The following is a 27,397-nucleotide window of genomic DNA, read 5'->3' on the forward strand; positions in this document are numbered from 1 at the left end:
GGTGCTGGACGCTGGGCGTGGGGGGCCCGCTCTCGGGGGAACCACGGACACGGCCCGCGCGCTCCCCCGCTGTCCCCGCCTCCCTCACGCAGTGGACAGATTCACGGGAGCTACAGGGCCCCCAAGTCCTCAACGAGGGGAGGAGCGCCGGGTGGCCCTGGTTGCACCCCGCGCCCCGCCCCACCCCCGGGCTTCCCCTCCCACCCTGAGCGCCCCTCCCTTGTATTCCCCTCCCCTCCTCGCTCCCTGGCCGCCGAGGGGCCGGGCCGGGCCGGGGGAGGCGCCGAGCCGGGACTGCGCGCTCGCCCGCTGCGCTCTGGGCGGCCCGACCCAGCAGCCGGTCCTCGAGCCCCGCGCGCCCTGCGCCGCCTCCGGCTTTTGTTGTCTCCGCCGCCGTCTGCGACTGCGAGCCGCGTGCCGGGACCTTGGCTCTGCCCTTCGCGGGCCGGGGCTGTGCGGGCCCCACCGGATCCAAGAGAGGCGCGGCAGGCGACTGGGGTCTTCGCGGCCCCGCCATGGAGCTCCGGGCCGGAGGCTGGTGGCTGCTGTGCGCGGCCGCTGCGCTGGCCTCCTGCGCCCGCGGGGACCCTGCCAGCAAGAGCCGAAGCTGCAGCGAAGTCCGCCAGATCTACGGCGCCAAGGGCTTCAGCTTGAGCGATGTGCCCCAGGCGGAGATCTCGGGTGAGTGAGGGCTGCGGGCCCCGGACCCCGGCGCGTCCGGGTTTCCTTGCTTACCCACGTTGGCCGTGCACGGCCACTCGCCCCGGGTGTCCGAATCCCGCCGCCTGCGCCCGGCCGCCGAGTTCCGAGGAGCCCCTTGTGCTTCCCCTCGCCTGCATCCCCTTGGGCCCTCGCCTCCGAGCCCCTGCCCCCTCTCTCTGTCCTGTCTCCAGCGCTCCGCTCGGTCGCCACCAGCACCAAACAGGCTCTCCAGCTCCTTCCCGTGGAGTTGTCCTCGCAGGGCTGTGGCCGGGCGCCCCCGGCACGGTGCCCCCCTGTTCGGCCAGGGCTCCAGCGGGGGCGTCTTCGGCCACCGGCTCAGCCCAGCCGGCGGCGGGACTGGAGTGGGCTGTAGGGGTGCAGTTGACGGTGGCCTGAGGCTAGCCGCTAGGAACTCCCACTCAACTGTGCGGGCCTCTCTGGGAGGCGCCTCGGGGTGGGCTGGGGATTCCCGCGGGGTCCCCAGCAAAGGCTGCCTGAAGGCGGTAGGGGTGGGGGTTCGATCTCTGCCTTGGTGAGCAGGAATCTGCCTGCCAGAGATTCTTTCCCGGAAACTTGTGCCCACCTGGCATGCCCGCCTGCCTAGCACTCTGAACCACTTCCCAAGGATTCCAGCTGCAGGTGGTCAGCATTTTGGATCTCGCCCAGGGGCCATGTCATTTCTTTGTAAGAGCATGGACCCTCCCAGGTGGCCTCAGCCCCGCAGCTGCCGGACAGCCCTGCCCATCCCCTCCCTGCTGGATTCTGAGGAGCTTTGCAGAGGCAATGCATGTGAGGGTGGGAGATGGAGTAGTGTACTAAGGACCTCCCAGACTCCAGACTTCATCCTCAAATTAAACTGCCCCGCGTGCCTCACAGACTGGGGTGGGCGAGGCAGGTAAGGGCCATACTCAAACAGTGAGATGGGAGACATGAACCGGCCACGTCCACAGGAATGCTGAACGAGAGAGGAGTGCATCAGTATGAGGGGTGGGTCTGTGGCCCTGCCTTACCTGGGGGTTGGGGGGATAGCCAGGCCCTGAAGGGGCGGGCACACAGAAGGCTGCCTTGAGAGACCCCCCTCCCCAAAATGGGCCTTCCTGTGCTGACTGTGCTGACAGGCCTGTCCTTGTCAAGGGCTGCCTCCCTCCCCAATACCTGGAGCCAGCACAGACCCTCTACACAGTTTGGTTCATGCTCCACACACACCCCCACCCACACACACACCCCCACACACACACCACCACTCCTCCTACACACACAGAGGAAATTTTGCCTGGATGTCCCTGGCCTTCCTGTTGGACCCCTCCTCAGACACCAGGGTCTCTGCACCCACCCAGCCCCAAATCTTGGACAGAAGCCTTCTCCACTGCCCTCCTCCACATGTCCACTCCCACTCAGCCATTGTGTCCTTGGGGTCCATCCTAAACTTGCTCACATCCACAGGCCTCCATCCTAGTTAGGCCGAGAGACAGAGTGGCAAGGTTTGGGTGGCTGCCAAGGGCTAGGAGAGAACTCGGAAACTGGAGAGGCCGAGGTGGGGGTGGAGGGCTGGGTATCGTCCCTCCGTGGGCTGGGGGATGCAGTGAGCAGGACGAGAATAAGCAAAGCGCATTGCTGTGGGTGTGATGGGTGGAGGCGGGGCCCTGTCCATCCAGCCGGGGGAGTGCGGTGACCCAGCAGCTGTCCAAGCATTGCCCAGGCCAAAGTTTCAGGCACCACCCTCCTCTGGGTCTGGAATGCCAGCGACCATGACCTCACTGCCAGTGCCCCTGGCTCCTCCATCAGGAGAGCTGCTTTGCTAGGCCCCCTCCCGCCCCCGCCCCAGGAGCTCTACAACTCCAGAGTGCCCAACAGGGTCCAGGCACCGAGGAGAGTGCCAGCGCCACGTGGGACGAAAGAAACAGTGACCTCCCAAGGCAGCAGCCACCAGTCCTGTCCCCTCCTGCTCCTTGTGACTCAGCCCGGCCTCCGTGGACCGGGTGCCCTCTGCTGGCCCCTCGGCAGCACGCTGTTCTTGGGGAGCTCTGCTATATACATAGGTTCCCTCTCCTGCAGGGCAACAGCCAGACTTCGCTAGCATGGCAACCCACTCAGCTGGCCCAGGTCACGCAGGGTGGAGACTCGGTGCCCCCTGTGGCTGGAGGGGAGGGAGGGAAGGCAGCCTTGGGTCTGGGGTGGCCTCTCAGCCTCTGCCCAAGGGAGCAGAATTGGTGGTGGGCTCCAAGAGGAGATTGTGTGGGTTTGGGGACTGCTGGTCCCAGTGGTGATGAAGATGGCTGTCAGCCCATTTTACAGGTGAGGAGGCAGGCCTGGGGGACACACAGCCCAGGCGGCCCTCCCTCAGGCCGGAGCGCTGCACAGAAGCCAGGGCTGTGAGCAGGGCCAGGCTGGATCCCTCTGCGGTGCTGAATCACGAATGCGCACTGGCAGGTTTTGCCTCTGGTCCCCAGATGTTTCCTGAGCACCTGCCTGGCCTCCCAACGCTTGGCACAATGTGTTGTGTGTCTCTCTGCCCCTTCACTGGGGTCCTGGGGCTAGGGAGCACGGGTCTGCATACTCCCCTGTTGTAGCCACAGAACCTGGTCCATCTCCTGGGGTCAAGAAGGTTCTGGGTCAACATTCACTGGGGACTCATGCCTGTCCTGCTGTGGGCCAGGCTCTGCGGAGCGGGGGCAGGGGACTCTCAGAGCCAGATGAGGCCTGGCCACTGCTCCTTGGCCCCAGGGTTGGGACTGCCTGCCAGTAGGGGTGAGCATCAGCAGGCCCCTTAGCAGAAACCTTTGCTTCTCTGTGTCCACTCTGACCACCTGACTGGTGGGCACAGGTTCTGCGGAGGGGTACTCGGAAGCCCTGGGCATTCCCCACACTTCCTAGAGCCCACCCTGAGTCTGTCCCTCAGCCATGATCACTAGAGCTCTTGCAGGCCACCTGGGACACCGCCTATCCCCAAACCAGAGGTTCTGTGTCCCCCGTCCTCTTCAGAAGGCAGAAGCCCACTGTGTGCCTGGCGTGGATCCTCAAGGTGGTCTGTGCCTCTGGCTCTGCCTCGCTCTCTCTCTCCCCGCCATTCAAGGATCTGAGGTTTCATCATCCCCAGCATAGGGGCAGGGCTTGAAGGGGTACGGGGGGAGGAGGGGCAGGGGAGCCAGGATCTGACAGGGCCACCTGCGTGATGCAATGGCCTGGGCCCCTTGCTGGAGCCTCTGTGCTGGACACAGCACCTGCTCCTCTGAGAGGTGGGGCGTCCCCTGGGCCTGGATTCAGATGCAGGCCCTGCCACACTGTCCTCCCGCCCGCTCAGCTCTCTGTGCCTATTTCTGTACATGTGACAATGGTAATAGTCTCAGCGATCCCTGAAGGTTGTGGGAGGGGGTACATGCTGCCTGGGCACTACGTGGGCACCCCGGGCCACATCCTCCCCCTTGTTCCTCCCTGGAGTCTGCAGAGGTCACCCAGACCCCCAGGTGACAGTGTGTCTGTCGCCCTTGAGACAAGCCCTCACTGTGAGCCAGACTCGAGGAATCTGGCTCTAGTTAGTGCACCAGGTGAGGGTCTTAGTGCCTCACCTGTTTTACAGATGAGGAAACTGAAGCTCAAAGGAGCCACATTACTTCCTTCACAGCCCACATGGAGCTCTGAGGTCCAGAGCCCAGTCTGCTGACCTAAGGCCTGTGGCATCAATGGCTGCCCAGTCCCAGCCCCGAGGCCTGAAATGGGGGCTTGCAGCCAGACCACTCTCTTGTTGGCCCCGGGTTTTTAGACTGTGTCAGAATAGTCTAAACTCTCCCCTGCGACCCCTCCTAGCGCCAGCCCCACCCGGCCTCCCTGTCCCAGACCTGCCCCCACCCAGCCTGACACATAGCTGGGCCTTGCCATCCTATGCCTCCCCCCACTGCCCCAGGGTGCCCATCCAGTGAAGGCTGGCTCTTAGGTGGCCCTAGGGCCTGCTGCTCCAGTCCTGCTAAGGAGGGCTGCTTCTGAGCACCAGGGATCTGAGTCAGGTAACCCGGTGTACAGAAAGAATGTCCTGGCTGTGTGCTCTTGGCCATCTAGGGGAAGCCCCATGTGTCCCCAGCACCAGGCTGGGCCAAGTCCCCAGGGAATCATGGACAAACTTCTTGTGCAGGAGCAGGCAAGCCTAGGAGACGGTGGTCATTTTGTTGGTACACTGGCTGCACTAATTAGAAACAGTGCCAGCCTGTGGTTGGCAGGCCTGCAGGCTAAGGAGGCCTCCTGGAGAGGGGCTGGGGACATGTGGGCTGGGCTTCAGAGCCAGGAGGAGAGCGCAATGGGTGTGTGGGTGTACTCACGCCTTTGCTTGGGCTCCCACGCACATGGGCACAGGGTTGGCCTGGCTGGCCCTGGCTAGAGAAACAGGCCAGATGAGGGGCTTGCCGAGACCACCTGGCACCAGTGTCTGCCATGCCCAGTCCTAGACCTGCCTAGGTAGTAACAAGTTTGACATCTCTACCGGAAGCCAGGTCCTCCTCCCCCAGGCCCGACTTGGTTCAGGGGGATTTCACACTGAGACTCGAGACCCGTGTCAGAGCCTGGAAGGCGTCAGGCCGGCTGCCTGCTCCCAGCCCCTGCCCATGTAATGCCTCTGTGCCCAGCACCAGGTGCCAGCCCCAATCGTGTCTAACTGTCAACATAGCCCTGTGGGGTCAGGTCACTGCCCACAGGCTCAGGAGGGTGAGGGTGCCAGCCCAGGGCCACCCACCCCGGCTCCCGGCTCCTCATCCATATGCCAGCTGGCAGACTTTGTTGCCTGTGTGTGTTTAGGAACAGGCCTGAGCAGGTGCCCTGAGCTGCCTGACGTCTCTTGGGGGTGGGGGCGGTGCAGTGGGGGGATGCTGAAGTCTTTCACCCTCCCTTCTCCAGGCCTCTCCCCCTTCCCAGGTGGAAGCACATGGCAGCCAGGAGTGAGATGCAGGCTGGCCTGTTTTCCCACACAGTGGACGCTAGGCTCCAGGGCCAGGGCCCAGGCCTCCAGCCCCGTCAGGCAATGGGACGCAGGGGAACTCAGGGTGTGAGGGCTCACACCTAGTCTCTCCAGGCAGGAATTCTGGAATCCTAGGTGGGTCTGGGAGCTTCTGGGAGTTCAGGCAAACCTTACCCCTTCCCCTCATCTGCCTATGGCCTCAGCATCATCTCCGGCCGGCTCCTGGCTGGCCCACCTTCCTGGCACATGCACCTCCTTCCGCCAACTGGGTCCTCCTCATGCCTCCTCCCTTGGGACTTGGCCCTGTTTCCCAGCTTCCCCAGGCATCCCCAACACATGCACCCTGCGGGCTCTACCTCCTGGGGTGCTCCCCAAGTCTGGGGAGTAGGTATACTGAGTGCCTCCCTGTGCCAGGCCTGGGCCCGGTGCCAGGGGTCGGGAGTGTGGCAGCTTCCTCAGGCTGCCAGAATAGACACCACAGACCAGGCGGCTTACACAACACAAGTGTGTTATCTCACAGCTCATAGGCTGGGCGTCCAAGATCAAGGTGCCGGGCCTCCCCAGCTTCCAGAGGCTGCCGTCGTCTTGGCGTTCCTTCCTTGGCTTCACCTTCACATGGTGTTCACCTTGTATCTGCCTCCAGACCTCTCTTTGTGAAAATAAGGACACCAATCCTGCCAAAGGGGCCCACCCAATTCCTGTATGACCTGACCTTAACCAGTTCCATCTGCAAGGACCCCATATTCAAGTGAGGCCACCTTCTGAGGTCCTGGGGCCCATGACCCTAATGGGGGGTGGGGAGCACCACTTCCCGTGGGTGGTGGGTGGAGAGGGTGGCCACTGAGAACTTAATGACGGTGGCCCCTGAAGACAGCGCCATGACTCCCGAGTCTGCCAGGGCTCAGTCCTGGCGTCAGACAGCATGGTGGTCAGAGCATCCCCTGGCCCCCCGAAGGCTTCTGGGCACAGCCCTGGCCTGGGTGGCCTCAGCTTCAGACTTTTGTGCTGCCACTTAGTCCTTGGCCACCCCCTGCCCCTGTGGGTCTCAGCTTTTCCATTCTTGTCAAAGTGTGTGGGGGTGAGGTGGCGCTCACTCTGGTGTTCAGAGGCTGGTAACTGTTGGCCCAACCCACATTCTTGTGGCCTGTCCGGGAACCAGGGTGGGCAATGCGGGGCCAGCCTTAGGACCCTTGTGGGGATCAGGTGGCCCCTGGCTGGGAGCGGCGCCGGTGGCTCCGTTGTGCCTTGGACAGGCTCAGGGTCCCCACCTGCAAGCAGAAGGGCCTCCAAGCAGGGGACACGGTGTGCAGAACAGGTGTTGAGCCCCAGGTGGACTTCAGGCAGGCAGGGGGTTGAGGGGCCCGGAGGCGGGGTGTGATGTGGAGAGGGAGAGGAGGGAGGCACCCGGCAGCATGGGGAAGCTCGCTGCTCATTTGTGCTAAATGCTCCCTGGGTTCTGGAGGCTTGGCTGGGTGACAGGGCAGCCCCCGGGGGCTCCGTCAATCTTATTCCCTCACCACCTGCTCTGACCTAAGTCCCCAAGAGGCCCGGGGCCCTGCCCGATACCCCTGCTATGTCTCAGAAGACACATGACCGACCAACAGAGGAGGGAACCAGGCTGTTTGCAGACTGGCCTGAGGACCCGGGTGGAGGCGAGGAGGCAGACAGAATACCAGCAAGCAGTGCTGCGGGGCTGGTGCTAGGTGAAGACTCCCCAGCCGTACCTCGAGGCAGGCCTCCATCAGCACAGGGATCTGGGTGCAGGCGAGGCCCAGGGCCCAGCCAGTGGACAGGGCAGCCACAGCAGGGTCTGGGACCGGTAAGGGGAGGTCCTTCAGGAGCCCCAGCTCTGGGCCCCTTCATCCCCTCCCCTCTTTCCCACCTGCCAGGGGTACCCTAGAGCTGGCCAAAGCCTCGGTCCCAGACCCTGCCTCTTTCAGCCAAGCCCTGACCTCCTATGGCCCCTTGCCTGCAGGTTCCTCCCAGACTCCCAGAGTGAGCAGGATTGGGGGTGTCAGTAGGGCACACTGAGTACCATCTGGTCTAACCACTTAGTGTGCAGATGGAGAAACTGAGTCTCAGAAGGGGGTCCCCAGGGCTCAGAGCCTACCCATCAAGCAAGTGGCTTCTCCCTCATTACCTCACTGCCCCAAGCCAGGCCCTGCCACCTCCGTGCTGAGTGAGTCACTCTTGCCCTGACCCAGGTTTGCCCCAAGTGTCTGGTATGGGCACCAGGTGATGGTGCCAGTGCTGAGAGGGAGGAGTGGGTGGAGGCAAGGCCATGCATGCCTGCCTTGTTTCGAGACTGGGGGGCATCCACATGACCTGTCCTGAAGGTGTTAGATATGTGGTCCCGAGTGCAGAGGGAAGGCTAGCCAGGTTGGGAGGTACAGGACGCTCATCTATCCATCCACCTATCCATTCATTCATCCACCCATCCATCCATCTATCCACCTACTCACCCACCCATCCACCCACTATGTGCTTACCCTCTGCTCACCTCTGGGGGACACACAGATGAGAAGCCATGGTCCCTCCCTCCCGGAAGATGAGTCTAGTGAGAAACTCAGTTGGGCTGCCAAGCCCTCCCAAACCCAGCAGTCCAGGGCCCAGCAGGCACTGTCTGTGTCCTAAGCCTCCTCTACACTAGGCTGGACAGGCCTGGATTGGGCTGCAGACCAGCATGTCTCCCTCCGAGGTGGGCAGCAAGGCCCTGGCAGGTCCACCTGGAGGTGACAGTGGCCCCGAGTCTACCTTGGGGCCACATGTTCTGGGCTCATCATCAATCAATGCCTAAATCTGTGGAGGTGTGTGGCCTGTGCATACCTTCAGACAACATCCTCAACACGGAGGACCTCTGTCAGGGCCTGTGGGTGGCCATCCAGGTCCATCCTGTGTCTAAACATATCCTCAAGGCCTAGGGCCACCTGTAGCCATCAGGGCCCCTATGTGAGCCATATGTGCCGTCCGAGTACATCCTCAAGCCTTTGGGGCCCTGAGTGCACACCCCCCCTCCTGTGACCACCGCCAGGCTCTAGGGAGAAAGATGATGCCACCTGCTGCTGGCGTTGGCTCAGGCGCTCACTGGCGTTTCCAGTTGTCATGGAGTGTGGGACACACTGGACCAACAGAGGTATTTTAAAGGGACAAGACTCTTAAAAATTCAGCCACACATCCCTGGTCCCTTTCCTGGGCCTGGCGGGGGCTACCCACAGGACATTCCAGGTGTCTTGACATCTTCCCTTGGAGTGACCTAACACCCAAATGGATATATTATATCTCCATTTTTTTTTCTAACATCTAACTGAAAGCTACATATCCTGTTACTATTAACAAGGCACAGTGGCATTTCGGTGTCTGGGACTTGGTCACCAATAGGAACTGCAAAGACTTCCCTGTCCCTCACCTTTGTAACAGGTGGCTCAAAATACCACTTACACTTGCCACAGCTCTGAGATTCTAATCAGTGGGAGACCTGCTACGGGAGAGCTCTGTGGCCCAGGTCACATTTATAAAGGTACCTGATAACTGCCACACTGCTCCTGGCTTCTTTCGTGACCCTCTGCATAATGTGTCACTTCTGTCACAGTATTCCGAGAAGGGGTCTGCAGGCGTGGGCCCAGGAGTAGCTGGTGGAGCCCCGGTGTCTGCACCCAAGGAGCCTGGGATCAGGACAGGAGTAGAAAGGGTCTCCAGGCATTTGGGGCCAAGTGGGAGCCTGGCCTGCAGGTAGAGTGATGGGGATGAGGAAAGGTCCTGTCTCTGAATCACTCAGTAGGTGTTCCTAGAGCTCCTACTGTGTGCCGGGTGCTGTTCTTTGTGCTGAAATGCAGCCACAAACCATGCACAGGGATCAGACAAGAATCAGAAATCTCACAAGCTGTGGCTTTGCTGACCACAATGACCAGTGACAACGCGTGACATTTGTCAGAAGAGAAGTAATGTATGAATTAAGACAAGTGCGTGGGGGTTTGCAATCACACTCTCTGTCCCCTTCACCGCCGAGCTGTAGAGCTAAGACCCCTCCCCACCTGGGAAGGGGGCTGGGCCCCAAGCATGGCTTAGCTGCTCTTGCGGTGAGCTGTGGCCTTGCCCTGTCCTTGGTGAGCACTTGACATGCACAGAAAAGTAGGGAAGGCCCTAGCCGGTTTGCTCAGTGGCTAGAGCATCAGCCCATGGACTGAAGGGTCACGGGTTCAATTCCAGTCAAGGGCACATACCTTGGTTGCAGGCTCAATCCCCCTGCCCTCACCAACCCTCCCCCGGGCCCGGTCAGAGTGCATGCAGGAGGCAACCAATCTGTGTGTCTCTCACAATCGATATTTCTCTCAGTGTGTGTCTCCCTCCTTTCCACTCTCTGTCTAAAAAAAAAAAAAAGAAAAAAAATCAATGGAAAAAATATCCTTGGGTGAGAATTAACAAAACTAAAATGTAGGGAAGGCTGGAGGGCTGCTCTGAGGAGGTAGCATCAGAGCCAAAGGAAGGAGGGAGGAGCTCTGAGGGAGGCCACCTGCTGGGCTACCTGGCAGGCCATGCCCCTGGCCCAGGGCCAGTCATTCTCACTGGCAGTCATCTTAGAAAAGAGGTGGATCCCCAGAGGAAGCCCGAATCTGCCCTGCTGCACCCAGCCAGCCTGTGGAGTTAAGGCGCTCCCACAACACTCACTGGGTGTGTGACCTTGAGCTGATTGCTGAACCGCTCTTGCCTCGATGTCCTTTTCTGTGAATTGGGGTAGGTAGCCATGCCTGCCTCCTGGAGTGGGCTGCTCCTCACCGTGCCAGCTCAGAGCGGCGTGGAGTTGGGAGCAGCTGTCGGAGAGACAGCCAGCTTTCTCTTCCAGAGGCGGCTGTGGGGAAGGGTGCCTGCTGGTGGGGAGGGGCCAGCCTGCACCTGGCAGAGCTGAGGAGCCATACTGTGGGTGTGAGGACTGGAGGGAGGTCCAGGCTGGAGGGGAGGACTGCCCTTGGGCACCCAGTAATGCTTCCAGGGTGTGGCCAACCCTGGTATCTCTGTTCCTGCTTGGCTGGCCCTGGCCCTGGAAAGTTAGGAATTTTGGGAAGGATTGGCCAAGGCCCCTCCTGGAGGGGTGGCCCACAGTGAGGGAGTACTCCCCCCCAGCACAGAGCCCTGCCACCAGTCAGGAGGGGCTCTCGGGCGGATTTGGAGAATGGCACTGAGTTTTAGACGGGAGCCGTGGACAGAGGCCGCAGAAGATGTTTCAGGGCCTATGAAGAGGTGAGAGGGGGACAGGAGACAGTGTCAGGGGGACCCCACATGCGGTCGAGCCTGGGGGTCTGGCAACCTGATTCAGAGGAGTCATATGGGCCTGGTCATTATCCCTCTGGCTTCTCTGGGTATGGGGCTGGCTCCATCGCTTCAGCTATCTGCTGTAGGTCTGACTGCCCCCGGGCTGTCTGTATGGGGTCCCGGTGCCACTCTGCCTGCTGGGAGTGGCTGGGCAGGGTGGGGGCCAAGACATGGTACCCAGGGCAGCAGATCTCTGAATCCTTAGAGACTTGGCCCAGTAGATGGTGCTCCAGCTTGACCATCCTAAGGAGATGAGCTAGCGAAGTCAGGGAATGAGACGGTCTTCACATTCCTACCTGCCCCCAGGACTCACAACAGGTCCCACCTCTAGGGAGCCGGGCAAGCAGGGTGACTCCATGGGATGGGTGCTCATGTGTGTGTGCCCACAAGTGACGATGGAGGCCTTTGTGACTTCAGTCAGGGTTCTCCCCATACTCTACCTCAGGCTGTCAGATGTAGCAGATAAGACCACAGATTACAGTTAAATTGGCATTTCCAGACAGACTGAATAATTCTGTGGTATATGTCCTGAAATTAATTTCAAATAAACAGCAAATAAAATTTTAGCATAAGTATGCTCTCATATTTAGTATAAGTATATCCCAAATATTTGGAGTGAGGTTGTTTGCTTTTTTGGTGGTAAAATATATATAACAAAATTTACCCTCTTAACCATTTCTAGGTACACAGTTGATTGGCAATAAGCATATTCACATCGTGCAGCCATCACCACCACATCCCAGAGCTTTCCCATCTACCCCAAAGGACACTGTCCCCATTATCACCCACTCCCCTCTCTTCCCCCAGCCCCTGGCGCCCACCCTCACACAAGTGGAATTCACAGTGTGTGTCATTCCTTCCGATGGGCACGGTGTTTCGGAGTCTATCGGGCCGTAGCGTGTCAGTGCTTCCGTTCTTGTTGGATAATTCCTGTTGTGTGGACAAGTTGCATTTTGTTTATCACGCATCCATCAGTGGACGCCCATTTCCACATTTGGTTCTTGTGAATAATGCTATTATGAACAGGGGTGTACGAGGTTCTGTTGAAGTCCCTGCTTTCCATTCTTTTGGGCCAATTCCTTTTACACTAAAAGATAATGCATCATTTTTCTGAAATTGCCATCTAACCGTGTCCTGTCCTGTACCTGTAGTGCCCCCCCCTCCAGTCTTGCCTGCAGGGCTGGGCTCCCCGCTGAGCACCCACACACCTGAGAGCTGGGTGCGTGCTGGAGATGGCCTGCTGCCTGGGTGGCCATGCTGAGTCAGTGGCAGGAGCCCTTCTGCCAAGAGCCCGCCTCTCCAGGAGGCATCTGCAGCTTGCTTAGCGGAGGTGTCTGCCCGCCTGCTCAGGAATTCCCCTGGGACTGGAATCCAAGGACAAGGTGGGAGGCCAGGATTGTTCAGCTGTGCTGGGCCCTGTCCCCGTCCACTCCAAGCTGAGTGACATCCCATGCCCCTTTAGCTGCCTTGGTTGGCTCTGTTATCTTAGAAGAGGAAAGAGGAATCACTGAAGATTAAATGATTCAGAAACCTGGAGATGGCTGAGACCCTCACATAGCACATAGGGAGCCCTCCATCTCTGCGGGGGTAGGACCTCGGCCAGGCCTCTGTGACAGGAAGAGACGCCTCATGGGGTGGGAACTTACCCTGTAGGTTCCTTCACAACCTCACTGCTGGTTGTCATGCTGCCTCTGGGGAGGGGTCACAGGTCAGGGAGGTGCCAGTTTCTGGGGAGAAGTCTAAGACTGCGTTTCGGGGCCATGAAAGTGTTATGTTGTTTCCCTTAAATGCCAGCACTGGGCAAAAATTCTGTATAGTTTCTTTATACATGTTTATTTATGCTGCATCAGCTCTGGCCTGGGTGCTGGGCAGAGTCCAGAGGAGGGAAGGGGAGTCTCCACAGCAGGCAGAGCACAGGGGGGCAGAGAGGAGGTGCCCCATCCAGGTCCCCTGGTGGTCACCCACCCTGAGGGCAGGTGCTTTGTGCCAGAGGGTCCTGGGAAGGCTTCCTGGAGGAGGGGAGAGTGACTGGGCCTTGAAAGAGGACGGGGCAAGGGGGAAGGGCGTGTGAGATGGAGGTGTTAGCCAAAGCAGCAAGTGGGGGTGACTGCTCAGGGGCTGGCATGCCTGGCTGGAGGCCTGCCCTAGGGGCTCCCTTGGTGGCACCGGAGGCTCTTCTTTGTGTTCTGGCCCAGCTGAGAGTCGGCACCAGCTCTGCCTGCTTGGCGTTCTCAGGGTGGATGGATGGGCCTGCACTGCGTCTTTGTGGGGAACGTGGCTGAGAGGATCCGAGCTGCAGCATCCCCCGCTGCTAGTAAAAGGATGTCCCCTTTGGACAAGGCAGCGGGGCAGCACCAGTCCCTCCCTGGGCCTCCTCAGCTGTCCCCCGGCCCTAGCAGTGGGGGGAGGGGAAGCTAGATGGGAGAGCTGTGAGGGGTAAGCGGGTAGACCTGTTCCAGACAGGTGCCCCCCACAAGCACAGCTTGGGCAGGGCTGAGCTTGGCCTGGGGCGAGGCTTCTAGGGAGCATCTCAGGCCCAGGACCCTCTCCAAGACCTGGGGTCACGGGTGCCGCCGTTGCAAACCCAGAGTCCCCTTGGTCCCTTACTTATCCTGGGGCCACAGCACTGCTCATGAACCCTGAAGCAGCTGTGGAGAGGCAAGGGAGGGGGCCCCACCTCTCAGCCAGAGCTGTGACCAGGCCCACATTTCATGGGGCCCACACCTCACCTGGTGTCCCCTGAGGAGGAGCCAGGCAGCACAGAGAGCACAGAGAGCACATGAGCTACCTGGCAAAACCCTTCTTCGAGGGTCTTAGGTGTTGTGTCCTCCCTTGGCGAGGGCACTTTGCTCAAGAGCGGCCTGTCCAGCAAGTCTCTCCGTGCCCGCATGTGCAGGCTGGCTGAGGGGGTACACACACTGGACCGCTGCACTGAGGGGAGGGTGGCTCAGCCGGTGAGCAGAAGGTTTTCTCTAGTGGGGCTGTCAGCACAGTGAAGGCAAGGGCAGGGCTGGGGCTACAGGGAATGGAGGGTATTGATGGGAGCCATCATGAGGTCCAGGGAGGGGCCCAGGTATGGGAGGGTGGCCTAGGAGGTGGGGGCTGAGCCAGGGGAGACTGTGGTCAAGTGGGGTTTAGTATTTCCTGAGGGAAGCAGATCCAGGACCTTCGGGATGGAGGCTTAGGTCATGGAAGTGAGAGACTGGCGGTGGCCTTTGAGTACCCAGACAGCAGAGGGGATCTGGTCCTTGTCAATGGGAGATGGGACTCCCAGGTGGTCAGATACCACTCTCCATCCAGGAGAGAAACTTGACATCGCCCACCCCCCAGCCTCATCAGCATCCCTGAATGGACCCTGGGGCCTTTGAGCACAGGGCACCCCGTGCAAGCTGTGTCAGAGGGGGACAGGGGGGAGGGGCCTGTCCTCCAGCCAGATGGGAAGCAGCACCCAGGAGGGGCTCTGCTGCTTGCCCCAGTGGGCACCTGGTAGTCTCAGGGCTGAGGGAAGCGAGTGGTTGTGGGCTGCTGCCAAGCAGGCGGCAGGAGGGGGCGCGGGGCAGGCTGGTGGCGAGAAAGCAGCGGGCGGGGCTGCGGGAGGAGGCGCGTCCCCGCGGGGAGCCGCCCTCGCCGCGCGCGCCAGTGCGGCTGCGGTGCTGCCCTGGCGGTGGTCGCAGAGTCCTGATCTCTCGTCCTCCCGCCCTGGCCTGCTCCGGCTTCTCTCCTCCAAGCCGGGTCCTGCGCCTCTGCCTTTCCCGCCGGACCTCTAGACCCCCATCTACCCGCACCCGGAGTCGCGCGCGTTTCCCCCGGAACATCACCGCCGCCGCCGTTGGAGCCGCAGCCACCACCGCCGCCGCTGGAAGGATTTTAGGGCCAAGGCTTGGGTGGCGTCCACGGAGCTGGGATCCAAGCTGGGGGACCCCGCCGGGGCCCCAGCCTACCATCCACCACATAGCCATTTCCATCTCCGCGTTCCAGTGCATCCCCATCCCCAGGCGCGCCACCACCGCCGTCACTCCCTCCTCGCCATCCTCATCTCCAGCACTCTGGCCCCATCACCACCTCCTCAGCCCCACCGCAGCCCATGCTACCACACCCTCACCCAGCCACAGCCCATCTTGGCCCTCCTCTGCGTCCCCGTCCTTTCTCCACCCTTCTCCCCATCATGAGCCCCCTCGCCCCTCTCCACACCCCTTGGATCTCTCCATCCTCCCTGCACCCCATCACCAACCATTCTCTCCATCAGTAACCCACCTTTACCCCATCCCCATGGCCCTCTGCTCCAGTATCCCCGTAGTGTCCCGCCACCCCTCTCACCCCTTCCCCTGCTCCCCAAGCCCCCCTTCCTCTTCTGTCAGACCCATCCTTCCCTTCCAGTGCTGCAGCCCCTGCGAGCCCCCTTTCCAGCCACCCCCTCCCCATGCCTGCCGCACCCACTGCGGCAAGCCCCTTCCCTGCCAATCGCTTCGCTCTCCTCCCCTCCCCCTGCCTACCGCAGCCCCTACGGCGTCCCCCCTCCCCTCCCTGCCGCAGCCCCGCACGCCCTCCACCTTGCGCCACCTCGCCCACTGCACCAGCACCCCCTTCTCCCTGCGCCAAGAGCACAGCCGCATCTCTAGACCCCCTCGCGTCCTCTCCGGCTCCGCTCCGAGGCGTGAGGTCCTCCGTACCCGGCCTGCGGCCAGTGACCCGTACCAGGGCGCCTGGAACCCCCATGGCGCTGGCGACCAGGGTCAGCCCAGGCCCGCCCGGCCTTTGTTAGGCTGCCTGCGACGCAGCCCGGGCCAGTCTCGCGCCTGTCGCCCTCCGCCCTCCCTCCGGCAGCAGGAGCCCCTCATGGGCTTGGGGGGCGGACCCCTCCTACCCAGCGTAGATGCGTCCGACAGTCCCAGTGTGTGATGGAGGCTCCGCATCGGTGGCAGAGGGGCTCCTTGGTGACGCTGTCCTTTGGCTGAAATGGTGGAGGGGCTTTGTTTGGGGTGGTGGGTCAAGTGGTGGATGAGGGGCAGGAAAGGGTGCTGGGAGCTGAGGGGGAGGGGCTATTGCCGCAGTTGCTGTGTTAGTAAGAGGGAGGGTAGAAATGTCCTCTCCCAGGTGGGTCTGAGGCTACCCTCATGGAGGGGCATGGGGACTGGCCAGGGCCAAAGGTGAGGTGGGGGAGGGTGGCAGCGAGAAGAAAAGAAGGTCTGGAGCTGGGCAGTGGGCAGTGCCCAGGGAACCTCCATCCTTTGTCCAGTGCCCTGGCCCAGCAGGCTGGTGGACATGCCAGGAGGATCCGCCGCTCCTGGAGCTGGGTGGGGTCCAGGAGCAGGAGTGGGCATGGGGCAGTTGTCCAGAGAAGCCTCTTGCTTGGGGAAGCTTTCTGCACCCCTGGCTGAATTCAGCCATCCAAGCCTGCTGTAGGGCCCAGAACTGAGTAGGGGGAGCCCTGCCTGCTTTTCCATACCAGAGATGCCCTGAATTAGAGACGCGGTGGCTGGGTCAGTGGCTGCAGAGCATCTGGGATGTGGCTTTAAAGGTGATTGAGCTGTAGTCTGCACACCCGAGTGAGCCGTGAAAGCTTCTGGAGAGATGGGCTTGGTGTGGCACCATCATCCCCCTGGGGGATGGGGACACCTTTTAGAGGCTGTCAGTGCCCTAAGACAGGAGGGCTGGGAGCTGTGTCAGCAGGTGGCAGGAGGGTGTGATGCTTACGGACTGATGGGGGTTGGTGAGGAGAAGCCGGAGTCGGGGGTGGCCCCAGGAGTCTGAACCCCAGCCAGAGAGTCATTGCAGGTATTTTAACTGCAATGGAGCAGGATGGGCAGTCTGGGAGTTGGGGGCCTGAAACAACAGCCCTCTCCTCTCCCCCCAAAAAAACCTGGGATCGGGGGAGGAGGAAGTGTTCCACAGACTGAGGGAAGGGAGAGTTCTGGAAGGATGTAGCCAGCTGTCAAGAACCCAGCAAAGGGAGCTGGCAGAAAGGAGGGAGGCTCGCTGGCCAGCTCAGGGAGCAGCCTCAGTGCCCTGGGAGGGGTCAGTGGGGAGGAAAGGCTGAGTTGTGGGAAGCAGGGTGGCCGAGAGAGGTAGACTTGGAAGCTTCAGAGTGGATTGCGGGGGGAGCAGGACCAGACCCCTGACCTGGTCCTCACCCTTCTCCAAGAATCGGGCTGAGAGAAGACATAGGTGTTGGGAGTAGAAAGGTTTGGAATGGCAAGTGGAGAACCCCTCAGTCTGCCTTGCACACCTCCAAGGTCAGGGAGCTCATCCCTTCTGGCAGACCACCCCCCAGCACTACTTGGCTCTGACCAGGAGGGGCAGGCCTGCATGGCAGGAGGGTGCCCTGCAGAGCCCACCTCTGCCAACCTGAAGTCCAGGGCCAACGGATGACCTACACTCAGGCCAAGAGGGGCCAGGGCTGGACATAGGGGAAGAGCAAAGCCTCTGTGCCTTGACTGCCAGCCGCTGAGTCTGCCCTGAGCGGGCTGGGAGGACCGCCTCGGCCCAGCCTGCCTGGGGGCCTCAGGCCGGTGCCCGAGCTCTGGCTCCGTGTCTTCACTCCCGTGTGTGTCCGAGGAGGGAGGGAGGGACGGGGGCTGTGCTGGGGCTGCCGGAACAGCGCGGTCACTGGCGGCTGGGCGAGGTGGCCAGGCAAGGCCGTGGGGCCAGCTCACGGCTGTGAGCGATGGGTGGGCTAACAGTGCCAAGGGACCCTCAGAGCCTTCCCTGAGGGAGTTCCCGTGTCTGGTGTCTTGGACTCACTTCTTGTGGACTCAGCCTCTCTCTCTGCTGTCTACATAAATGTGGGGTTTCAGGAAAGGGTGAGTGACCACCAGGGGACCAGGGGATTCTGGAGGGAGGTCAGCCAGCCCAGGATGCTGCCGCCCCTCTGGCCTGTGAGTGCATATGCCTTTGCAGCCCACCCGTCCGAAGAGCGGCATCCAAAGAGCCCGCTGCTCCCGGACCCAGCCAGCCTGGCCTGAGTACCCATCACAGCTGAGCCCAGGCTGGCAACTGTTCTTCCCTCTCCCCCAGGGCATGCCCCCATCTCATCTCCACCCCCAGCACCACCAGGAGACTGATGGTTCTGAGCAGCAGGTGCCAAAGGGTGCTCTCCTGGTCCCTATTGTTGGGGAGGCTGGCAGAATAGGGTCCTCTGGTCAACATGGGGTGGAGGGGTTCAGGTTCCTCTTGATTGGGTGCACACAGCCCCATTCTGCCCTCTGCTCGGTATCTGCCCTGCTCTGCCGGCTGGGACTCCTGGGGAGAGGGCCCTGGACTCTGTATCCTGCCCCTGCTGGCCAGGGTCTTGGTCCACACATCAGTCAGCGACAGCGGCTGAGAGGGAAGGACGGTAGCTGGAAATGTGGTCATGTCCCAGCCCTCCCTGCCTGGAGGTGCCTGTCCCCCCATGGAAGGAGGACAGGGATGGGGCACCTCCTCTCTGCCAGGCCCTGGGGAGCCAGGCTTCATGTCTTGCCCCAGCTGACTCCCAGGAGACCTGAACAGCTTCATTCACCCTGGGGGCCGGGTTCCAGACCCCTGACTTTGCACCCCCACAGGCCTGGGGTTCTCCAAGGTGTGGGCACACAAGTGATCTTGCTGCTGCATCTGTCTGTCAGCACTGACCCAAGGTGGGGCCACAGCCCCTCAGATGGGCCTGCTGGGATCACGTCCAGGTTCTTCCTCTCCCCCTGCCCAGGCTTCTGCCCAGCTCATGCCCTGGGCCAGGTCCTGACTTCAGGTCACCTGGGAGCCCCCACCTCAGGACCCTGGAAGCCCTGCCCCCACCCCAGAGCTGTGCACAGGGGGACCCCTGACCCCTGCTCCACCCAGCCTGTGCCCAGGTCAGACCCTGCCTGCATTCCACTCCAGCCCAGCCCAGGTTGGCACCAGGTCCTGTGGGAGTGAATGGGCTGGGAAGGGGGCTATGAGTAGGGGGTGGGGCTAGTGGGGCTTTGGGGTGCCCCAGTGGGTGTGAGGACCTGCAGCCTGAGCCACCTGGTCCTGATACCTAATATTTGCCAGTCTCAGTTTCCTGGTCTGTGAAATGGGATCCCAGCACCCACCTCAAAACCATAGTTGTTATAAAACTAGGACTAGCACATTTTTAAAGGCACAGTGTTCCCTCTCCCTCGATTGGCCCTCCCTGCCAGGCTGTGCTGACTCAGCCTGTCCTTGACTGGCCAGGGAACCTGGACAGGCATTGCTGTGAACAGCACTGCCAGGGAGTCGATTCTAACCTTCAGCACCAGGGGTGATGGGTCGCTGAGTGTGCAGGAGAGGGGACAGACACTGAAGGGGGTACAAGTCCTGCTCGACTGGGATGACTCACATCAGGCCCTCCAGCAGACTTGTTCGCCAGCCCTGTCCTGCCCTGGGTAGTCTGCACCCTTTGGAGCCAGTCCCTCTGGCAGCCCAGAACTGTCTGCCACCAGGCACCCCCATATTAGGTCGGGTCCACCCAGGCCTGCTGTTCAGTGGGACCTTGAGCCCCAGGTGGTGTTGGGGAAGGAGGCTGAGGCTGCTCTGCCTGCCCCTCCAGGATCCCCTTTTCACTCCCCATCCTCAGCCTGGGCCCGGGCAGGCGAGGGACACGAGGCAGGTGGAAAGCCTCCTCTAGTGAGCTTTGAGTCTGGCAGCCCATCCCCACCCCCACACACAGGACCTCAGGCCACTCTGTGCTGGGGTACAGAGGTGACTTGAGCTGCTCCCAGCCCCTGGATGGCCCTCCCTCCTCACTGCATGGTGGCAGCAGGGTGGGGATGACACCAACATCGTACCCTGGGCTCAGTCTTCTGCACCCCTGCTTTGTGCCCATACCCACCAGGTTCTCCCAGGAGGGCCTATAGGTGAGGGCCTGCAAAGGAAGGGCTGGGGTTTGCACAGGCCACTCAGGCCCCACCCTGCCCCCATCTACCTTCACCCAGGCACCAGCACCTGAGCTGTGCCCGCTCTGGGGCCTGCCATCCACACCCACTGCCCAGGAGACCCCACCAGGCTGAGGCCAGTTCTGGTCCATCTGCCTCACCCTGGGTCCATGCCCCCCAGCCTCCCACCCCTCCTGTGTCTCACACAGTACCCCCGTCCCCCTCCCCGCAGGTGAGCACCTGCGGATCTGCCCCCAGGGCTACACCTGCTGCACCAGCGAGATGGAGGAGAACCTGGCCAACCGCAGCCGTGCTGAGCTGGAGACTGCGCTCCTGGACAGCAGCCGCACCCTGCAGGCCACACTGGCAGCTCAGCTGCGCAGCTTCGATGGTGAGTGGGACCCAGGGCTTAGGGATCGCAGGACACCCAACCAGTGTCCTGGAGGAGCTGGGGGGTCTCACTTGGTGAAGGGGAGTCAGAGGGGGGATGGGGTGGCACTTTGGGGTTGGGTCTTGGATTTGGGGGTCCCAGTAGCAGAAGGCTACCTGCATGCAGGGACCCATGAGCCCAAGAGTCTGAGGCCTCTGCACCCACCATGGTGAACACAGCCCAGCACGCATGCATGTTCAGGGGTGTGGAGCCATCCTTTCCATCAAGCCCTCAGAAGGGAGTTCCTCTGCCCTCGAGGTGGCTCCTTTCACAGGTGGTGCCCTTCTGAGACCAGCCTTGTGCTTGCCACCAGGTGGCGTGGAGCCAGGGAGCTCAGTGTGAGGGTTAAGATTGGGCCTGGGCAGCGGGGGCTGGGGCAGAGTGCTGGGCCTGCCTGGGGTGGTGGCAGAAAGAGCTTGGCACGTTCCTCATTCATTCCGAGTCCCTCACAGGCAGAGAACCGAGGGCCCTAACCAATGAATGTCAAGACAACATGATGATACCTAAGTGGGAGCACTAGGGGGTGTCCCCAGGAAGTGGCCTCTGGACTGAGATCTCTGTGGAAGGAGAAGGCACTGGGCAGTGCTGGAGTGAGGGGGCAGCAAGCCTGAGCAGAAAGATCTAGGGGCCCGAATGGCTTTCGTCCGAGACCTGTGGATCTTAGCTCCTGGACTCCTGTCCACAATAGCTGGCCTCATAGACTCCAGGGAGCCAGGGACCCCGAGGTCATCTCCACATGCCTGCTGGTCCTGGCCAACTTTAATTGGCCTCAGCTCGTTAGGGCCCACCTGTTCCTGTTGGGTGACCACACTATCCTTGCCTCGGATGATGAGCCTCTGAGAAAGCCTTCCCCCGCCACCTGGGGAGGGGCGGGTGGGACGTGAACGGAAAACCCAGCACTCCTGGGTCTGTCCTGTGTGTGTGTCGGGGGCGGGGGGACCCTGTGTGTGGGGACCTCACGGCCGCCTCCCCATGCCCAGATCACTTCCAGCACCTGCTGAACGACTCGGAGCGGGCGCTGCAGGACACCTTCCCCAGCGCCTTCGGGGAGCTGTACACACAGAACGCCAAGGCCTTCCGGGACCTATACACGGAGCTGCGCCTCTACTACCGAGGGGCCAACCTGCACCTGGAGGATGCGCTGGCTGAGTTCTGGGCCCGCCTGCTGGAGCGCCTCTTCAGGCAGCTGCACCCTCAACTGCTGCTGCCTGATGACTACCTGGACTGCCTGGGCAAGCAGGCCGAGCCCCTGCGGCCCTTTGGGGATGCCCCTCGAGAGCTGCGCCTGAGGGCCACCCGCGCCTTCGTAGCCACACGCTCCTTCGTGCAGGGCCTGGGCGTGGCTGGCGATGTGGTCCGGAAGGTGGCCCAGGTGCGCCCAGCTGCCTAGGGCTCTCAGAAGCCCCTCGGGGACCCAAGCCCTGCCCCACTGCTTCAAATCCCATCCCCCTGGGCCTCTGGGCCACCTCCTGATCCTGGGTTGCTGCCCAGGGACCTTCCGACAGCACATCAGAAGACGTGAGCTCCACTCTGGGCAACCCACCCACTGTCTAGTCCTTGGCCGGGCTGGGTGCCAGGGAAGGACAGCAAGAAGGGTCTAGGGTTGATGCTGATCTAGCCGAAGGGGTCAGGAGGACAGGAGACTAGAGCGACATGTGCCTTGAGGCCAGAGCAGGCTGGGGCCCGAGGCCATGCAGACCAGCGGGTGCCTTGCCCCATTGGGCAGCCCATGTCAGACCCACCTGATAATAGGTGTGGGAGAGCATTAGTCTCACAGCCCTGGGTGTGAGCCACCTCCCCCTGCAGCTGGGGTCCTTAGCATGCCACCCCTCAGCCCTGACTCTGGTCCTCTCATCTGCATGGCACTTGTGTTCCAGGAGGGCTTCCCTGGGAGGGCTAGTGACACAGTGTGCCAGGGAGTGATGATCAGGGTGAGTGTCCCCATGGCCACCACTCTCTTGGGAAGAGATAGGACCCCTGAGAAGAGCCAGGCCAGGCCCCCCTGGGGTTGGAGTAGAACTGAGGCCACCTGACTACCATCCAGAGCCCCCACCCTGGGACTTCTTGGGGGGCTGGGCACCCACCACAAGGTGCTGAGGCTGCTTTGGCTCTCCAGGTGCCCTTGGGCCCTGAGTGCTCGCGGGCCGTCATGAAGCTACTGTACTGCGCACACTGCCTGGGGGTCCCCGGCGCCCGGCCCTGCCCCGACTACTGCCGCAACGTACTCAAGGGCTGCCTGGCCAACCAGGCCGACCTGGACGCCGAGTGGAGGAACCTTCTGGGTGAGCCCTCACTGCCACCACCTGCCAACGCGGCCAGGGCCCTGGGAGGCAGGTGGTCCTCGGGGTCAAGGGACAAGGATTCCTTCTGAATGCCTGGGTGGAGTGTGACACAGGCAGTTGCGTGGGAGGGAGCCCTGTGGAGTCATAGTTCCTGCCCTTCCCCACTGGGCAAGTGCCCCAACATGCACATATGCCAGCATGTATTGACACAGTGGGCTAACACATGCACGAGCTAACATGTGTGTTGCTGATATGTGGGTCGGTGGCATGCACATGTGCTGACATGTGGTGGGACAATAGGTACATGCTAACGTGCACATGTGCTAGCACGGTGTGGGTCAACAAGGGCACATGTGACACACATGCACTGATATATACTCATATGGAGCCAGCGTGCATCCATATAAATATGTGAGCTGACATGTACCTGAACTGAAGTGTGGTAGGCCAGTGCGGTATGTACATGTCAACATGTATGAGCTTGCAAGCATTGACATAAGGTGGGCCAGCATGCAGACATACAAACTGCCTGTGTGTGCCCACGCCTGTGCCAGACTCCATGGTGCTCATCACCGACAAGTTCTGGGGCCCCGCGGGCGCAGAGAACGTCATCGGCAGCGTGCATTTGTGGCTGGCGGAGGCCATCAACGCCCTCCAGGACAACAGAGACACGCTCACAGCCAAGGTGCGGGCAGGAGGGTGTGGTCAGCATGGGAGGGGTGTCCCAGACATGGCCTTGTGCCCCTCCAGGACCCCTGTGGTCTCCCCCCAGGTCATCCAGGGCTGCGGGAACCCCAAGGTGAACCCTCACAGCCCCGGGTCTGAGGAGAAGCGGCCACGGGGCAAGCTGGCACTGCAGGAGAAGCCACCTGCAGGCGTGTTGGAGAAGCTGGTGAGTGGCCCCTCAGCCGGCCAGGCCCTGGGGGATGGGGGAGGGGAGGGCAGGCTGGGCCAGGGCCCCCAGTGGCCTGACTGTTGCCCTCCAGGTCTCTGAGGCCAAAGCCCAGCTCCGCGACGCCCAGGACTTCTGGATCAGCCTCCCAGGGACACTGTGCAGTGAGAAGATGGCCATGAGTGCCTCCAGTGACGACCGCTGCTGGAACGGGATGGCCAAGGGCCGGTAGGTGCCACCTGGCTGACCACAGGTCGTCCCTCCCGTGAGTTCTCAGTGGGCCCATTGTCTAGCCTGAGGCACTAGGTGCTGTGTGGTGCACAGGGCTATGCCTCACCTGGGACACACAGCAGACACAGAAAGCTGGTACGAGGGCCAAATCCTTGTCCTAAGCCAACTCCTCGCCCCACACACCATGCAGTGTGTCCACACCCCACTGCTGTGGGGCGTTCATGGGCTCCTGTTGGTGCCTGAAGGCCACTGGGAGGGGGTCTCAGATGTGCCACCACCTGGGCGGGAGGAGGGGAGTGCTTGGGTAGTGCTGCTTTGCAGGGACTTGGGCAATCACCCACGGCTACCCCCCTGGCCCCAGGTACCTCCCTGAGGTGATGGGTGACGGCCTGGCCAACCAGATCAACAACCCCGAGGTGGAGGTAGACATCACCAAGCCCGACATGACCATCCGCCAGCAGATCATGCAGCTGAAGATCATGACCAACCGGCTGCGCAGTGCCTACAATGGCGAGGACGCAGACTTCCAGGACGCCAGTGAGGGCCAGGCACCAGGCTGGGGGTGGGGACTATGCCGGGGGCTGAGGGCCTGGCTCTTCTCAGGGGTCCTATCTCTTCCCAAGAGAGTGGTGGCCATGGGGGCACTCACCCTGATCAGAATGGTGCAGGGGAGGGGCCCTCCTAGCTCCTGAGCCTCCAGTGGCTCTGAGGGCACTGCTGCTGCCCAACCCCTTACATGTCCCCGGGCATACTTGAGACCTGGCCAGGATGTCCATCCAGCCTTGGCAAACCAAGGCAGTGCAAGCTGCCCTGGGCAGGATGCCACCTAGCATGGGAGGCCCACATGCAGGAACACTGCACCTGTGGTCCCCAGGGCGAGGTTGGCCTGCCTGAACCTCCTTTCCTCCCCAGGTGACGATGGCAGCAGCAGCTCAGGTAGTGGGGACGGCTGCCCCGAAGACATCTGCGGCCGGAGGGTCAATAAGAAGAGCTCCAGCTCACGGACAACCCTGACCCACGCCCTCCCCGGCCTGTCGGAGCGGGAGGGCCAGAAGACCTCAGCCACAGGCTGCCCCCAGCCCTGCATGGCCCTCCTGGTCCTCCTCCTCATCCTGCTTCTCTCAGTGGCCAGGCCCCGGTGGCGGTAACTGCTCCCAGCCCCTGGGACTGAGGCCAAGGACTGACTTTGCCAAAACACGAACAGACAATATTTAATTCCCCTCGTCGTAGAGGCCCAGGGCAGGACAGAGAGGGACAGCGAGGGACTGCTGTCTTGACGCACTGGGGGCAGGGTGAGTGGCGCTGACCCCACAGGCCTGGCTTTGCCATCACCCTGGCTCTTAATTTTGTGTGAGGCCCTCAGGTCAGCTGGGAACAATGTCCCCAAAAGCCATGTATTTCAGGGACCTTCCATGGGCCCAGGATCTGAGCTTGCCCCTGCTCACCCAGACCTGGGGGCCCTCCCTCCTGGGCCCCAGTCTGCCCACAGCCTCTCCCCAGCTCCCTGCACCATCACCGACCAGTGCCAGGGCTTGTGGGGAGGCACCCTGAGCCTGTGCCTTCCTCTTCTGCCTCCTTCCATGACAACTAGGGGCTCCAGATGTCAGAAAGTGGGACCCACCCCTCATTGCCCCAAGAATCCCCAAGAGGGCGTCAGGGCTTCCACCACCTGAGACCTTGAGGGCCTTTGAGATTATGCATGAGCCCCTCATATGCAGCCAGGCCTCCACCCTGTGATGCCATCGGCCCCCCAGAACCCTGAGTCCGGTGAGCCTGTCTGGCGAGGTGCTGCCGGTCCCTGCAGACCTCCTTGCCGAAGACCAGCTTCAGGGGCCTCAGATGTGCCATGAGCAGCAGCTGGCACAGCCATGCATCCTGGGCTCTGCTCTAAGTTGTCTGTGGGTGGGCTTGCTGCTCCTGGCCATCCCAGAAGAGCAAGCTGGGGCCCTCTGCAAAGGTGAGCCTCCCCTTCACACATGGGCTGGGTCCACGGCCTGCATAAGGACTTTAAGATGTGGGAGGAGTAACCTGGCCACTATCCTCCCTCCTGTCCCCACCCAGGGCCAAGGCCAGGGGCCAGCTCAGGGTAACATAGGCCAGGGCTGGAGGCAACCCATGGCCGTCACCTGGCTACAGGGATGCTGAGTGGCAGGTGAAACTTCAGCTCAGGGCCAGTGAGCCCTGGCACTGCAGGTCAGAGGGACGCCTGGGTCCCTCCTTCGACCCTGCCAGCTGCAGGGAGCCTGGGGGAGCTTTGACAGTTAAGGGCTTTTCCAGATGTGCAGATATGTACAGATGTTTCTCACCCATGTTCACTGGGAGCTTTCTCAGCTCCTCCCAAAAAGCTTTTGAAGTATGACCTCCTGAGGGCCCAGGACCTGGGCGTACACCCTGTTCATGCAGGCCTGGGGGCCCTCCTTCCTCGGCCCCAGCTGCTGCCGGCCCTGGGGAGGGGGCTGGCACCCTGCCTGAGAGGGGCTCAGGCAAGGAAAAGGTGGGCCCGGAGGGTCTGGGGGAGGCGGAGCCAGCATGGGCAGGGACAGCCACCCTAGCCAGTGCCAGCGTCCCGAGCAGGCTGCTTAGCACCGCTTTGCTTTCCCTTGAGGCCTTGGGGAGGCCCCTGGCTGCTGGTCAGGGCCCCTGACACCGTTCTCGGTGTGTTGGGTCCAGGCCTCCAGCCGAACTCCACCAGGTAGCCCAGTCCCATAGGCACGTTCACCCCATGCTAACCCTGAAGTGTTGGGGTGGGGACTGGGCCCAGGGCTTCCTTCCCTGTGGGCGAGGGCCAGCCAGACTCAGGATTTGGACAGTGACTGTGGTGTGCCAGGATGGTGCCCTTGTGCTGCATGGGATGGCCCAATGGGGCCTGTGCTGTCCTCACCTCACATGGGTCTCTGGAAGAACTGGCCAGGCAGTCGCCAGGCCTGCTGTGTCCTGCCGTGTGGTGTCAGCTGGTGACATATGTTCCTGTGTCCTTGTATGAATAAAAGGCTGGAGACCTTGTGTGGCTGCTGTGATCCCTCCCTGCACAGCCCAGCAGCAAGCGTGCCCCCACGGGCTGTGCACAGCATGGTGGGCCTCAGGGCCTGTTGGGAGGGGAAGCGATTGCACCCAGCACTGTGGCCTGGAGGCTGCAGAGTGCAGGGTCTGCGTGTCCTCATCCCCCTCCAGGAGGACTGGGTGCCCTGCAGAGGAAAAGGCCCAGGCCCCTCTGTCGTCCACACCTCCGCTGCTCTGGACACACACACCCTCGCATGTGCCCGAGAAGTTCCAGCTCCTGCCAAGGATCCTTGGAGATGCCCAGGAAGCTGGAGGGAGGGGGACCAGTGTGGTCCTGAGGCCAGGGCTGGTGGCATGTCCTGAAGGTGCCATCCGGCTCTAGAGTCCCGCTGTGCCCTGCGTCTTTCACCAGAGTGGAACCACTGCCCCAGCCACCATGCCTCCGCAAGCCAAGGCCTGCACGGTCCTTGGGGCGAAGCTGCCAGCCCTGTCCTCTCCCCATTCCCCCTGCCCAGGTGCCACTGTGTGCAAAGCCCAGCTCCTCATCTAGAGACTAGAAGCCAACACAGACACATGAGCTGCTGCTGAGTCCCTTTATTTGGGCATCACAGCCCACACCAGCAGCCTGGCAGACATTCAGCAAAGCCTCTCCCCAGAAGCCTGGAGCGCTGAGGGCTCAGTGCCGCCAGCCCAGACCCCCGGAGTGTGAGGGGCAGGGCCCCCCAACACGGTGGACAGCATGCCCCGGAGGGAAGAACGAGG

At 61.7% G+C, this 27,397-nt stretch overlaps 1 protein-coding gene across 1 annotated transcript; it reads left to right on the plus strand.

Moving 5' to 3' along the window:
• GPC1 (glypican 1) lies at positions 1-26,638 on the plus strand. Its single transcript, XM_059703780.1, has 9 exons — positions 1-681; positions 20,033-20,191; positions 21,211-21,602; positions 22,347-22,512; positions 23,067-23,197; positions 23,285-23,404; positions 23,499-23,632; positions 23,997-24,172; positions 24,548-26,638. Exons 1-9 carry the CDS (start codon positions 516-518, stop codon positions 24,781-24,783), a joined length of 1,680 nt encoding a protein of 559 aa, XP_059559763.1. The 5' UTR covers positions 1-515; the 3' UTR covers positions 24,784-26,638.
• Positions 26,639-27,397: the final 759 nt, after the last annotated feature.

The sequence above is a fragment of the Myotis daubentonii genome, chromosome 7 (assembly GCF_963259705.1).
Source record: "Myotis daubentonii chromosome 7, mMyoDau2.1, whole genome shotgun sequence".
Classification (NCBI taxonomy): Eukaryota; Metazoa; Chordata; class Mammalia; order Chiroptera; family Vespertilionidae; genus Myotis; species Myotis daubentonii.

Excerpts from the sequence above, each read along its gene's own strand:
- GPC1 (XM_059703780.1), top strand. The coding sequence starts at position 516 with ATGGAGCTCCGGGCCGGAGGCTGGTGGCTGCTGTGCGCGGCCGCTGCG. Across the intron at positions 23,198-23,284 it reads GAGACACGCTCACAGCCAAG|GTCATCCAGGGCTGCGGGAA; the intron begins GTGCGGGCAGGA and ends GTCTCCCCCCAG. Across the intron at positions 23,633-23,996 it reads AACGGGATGGCCAAGGGCCG|GTACCTCCCTGAGGTGATGG; the intron begins GTAGGTGCCACC and ends CCCTGGCCCCAG.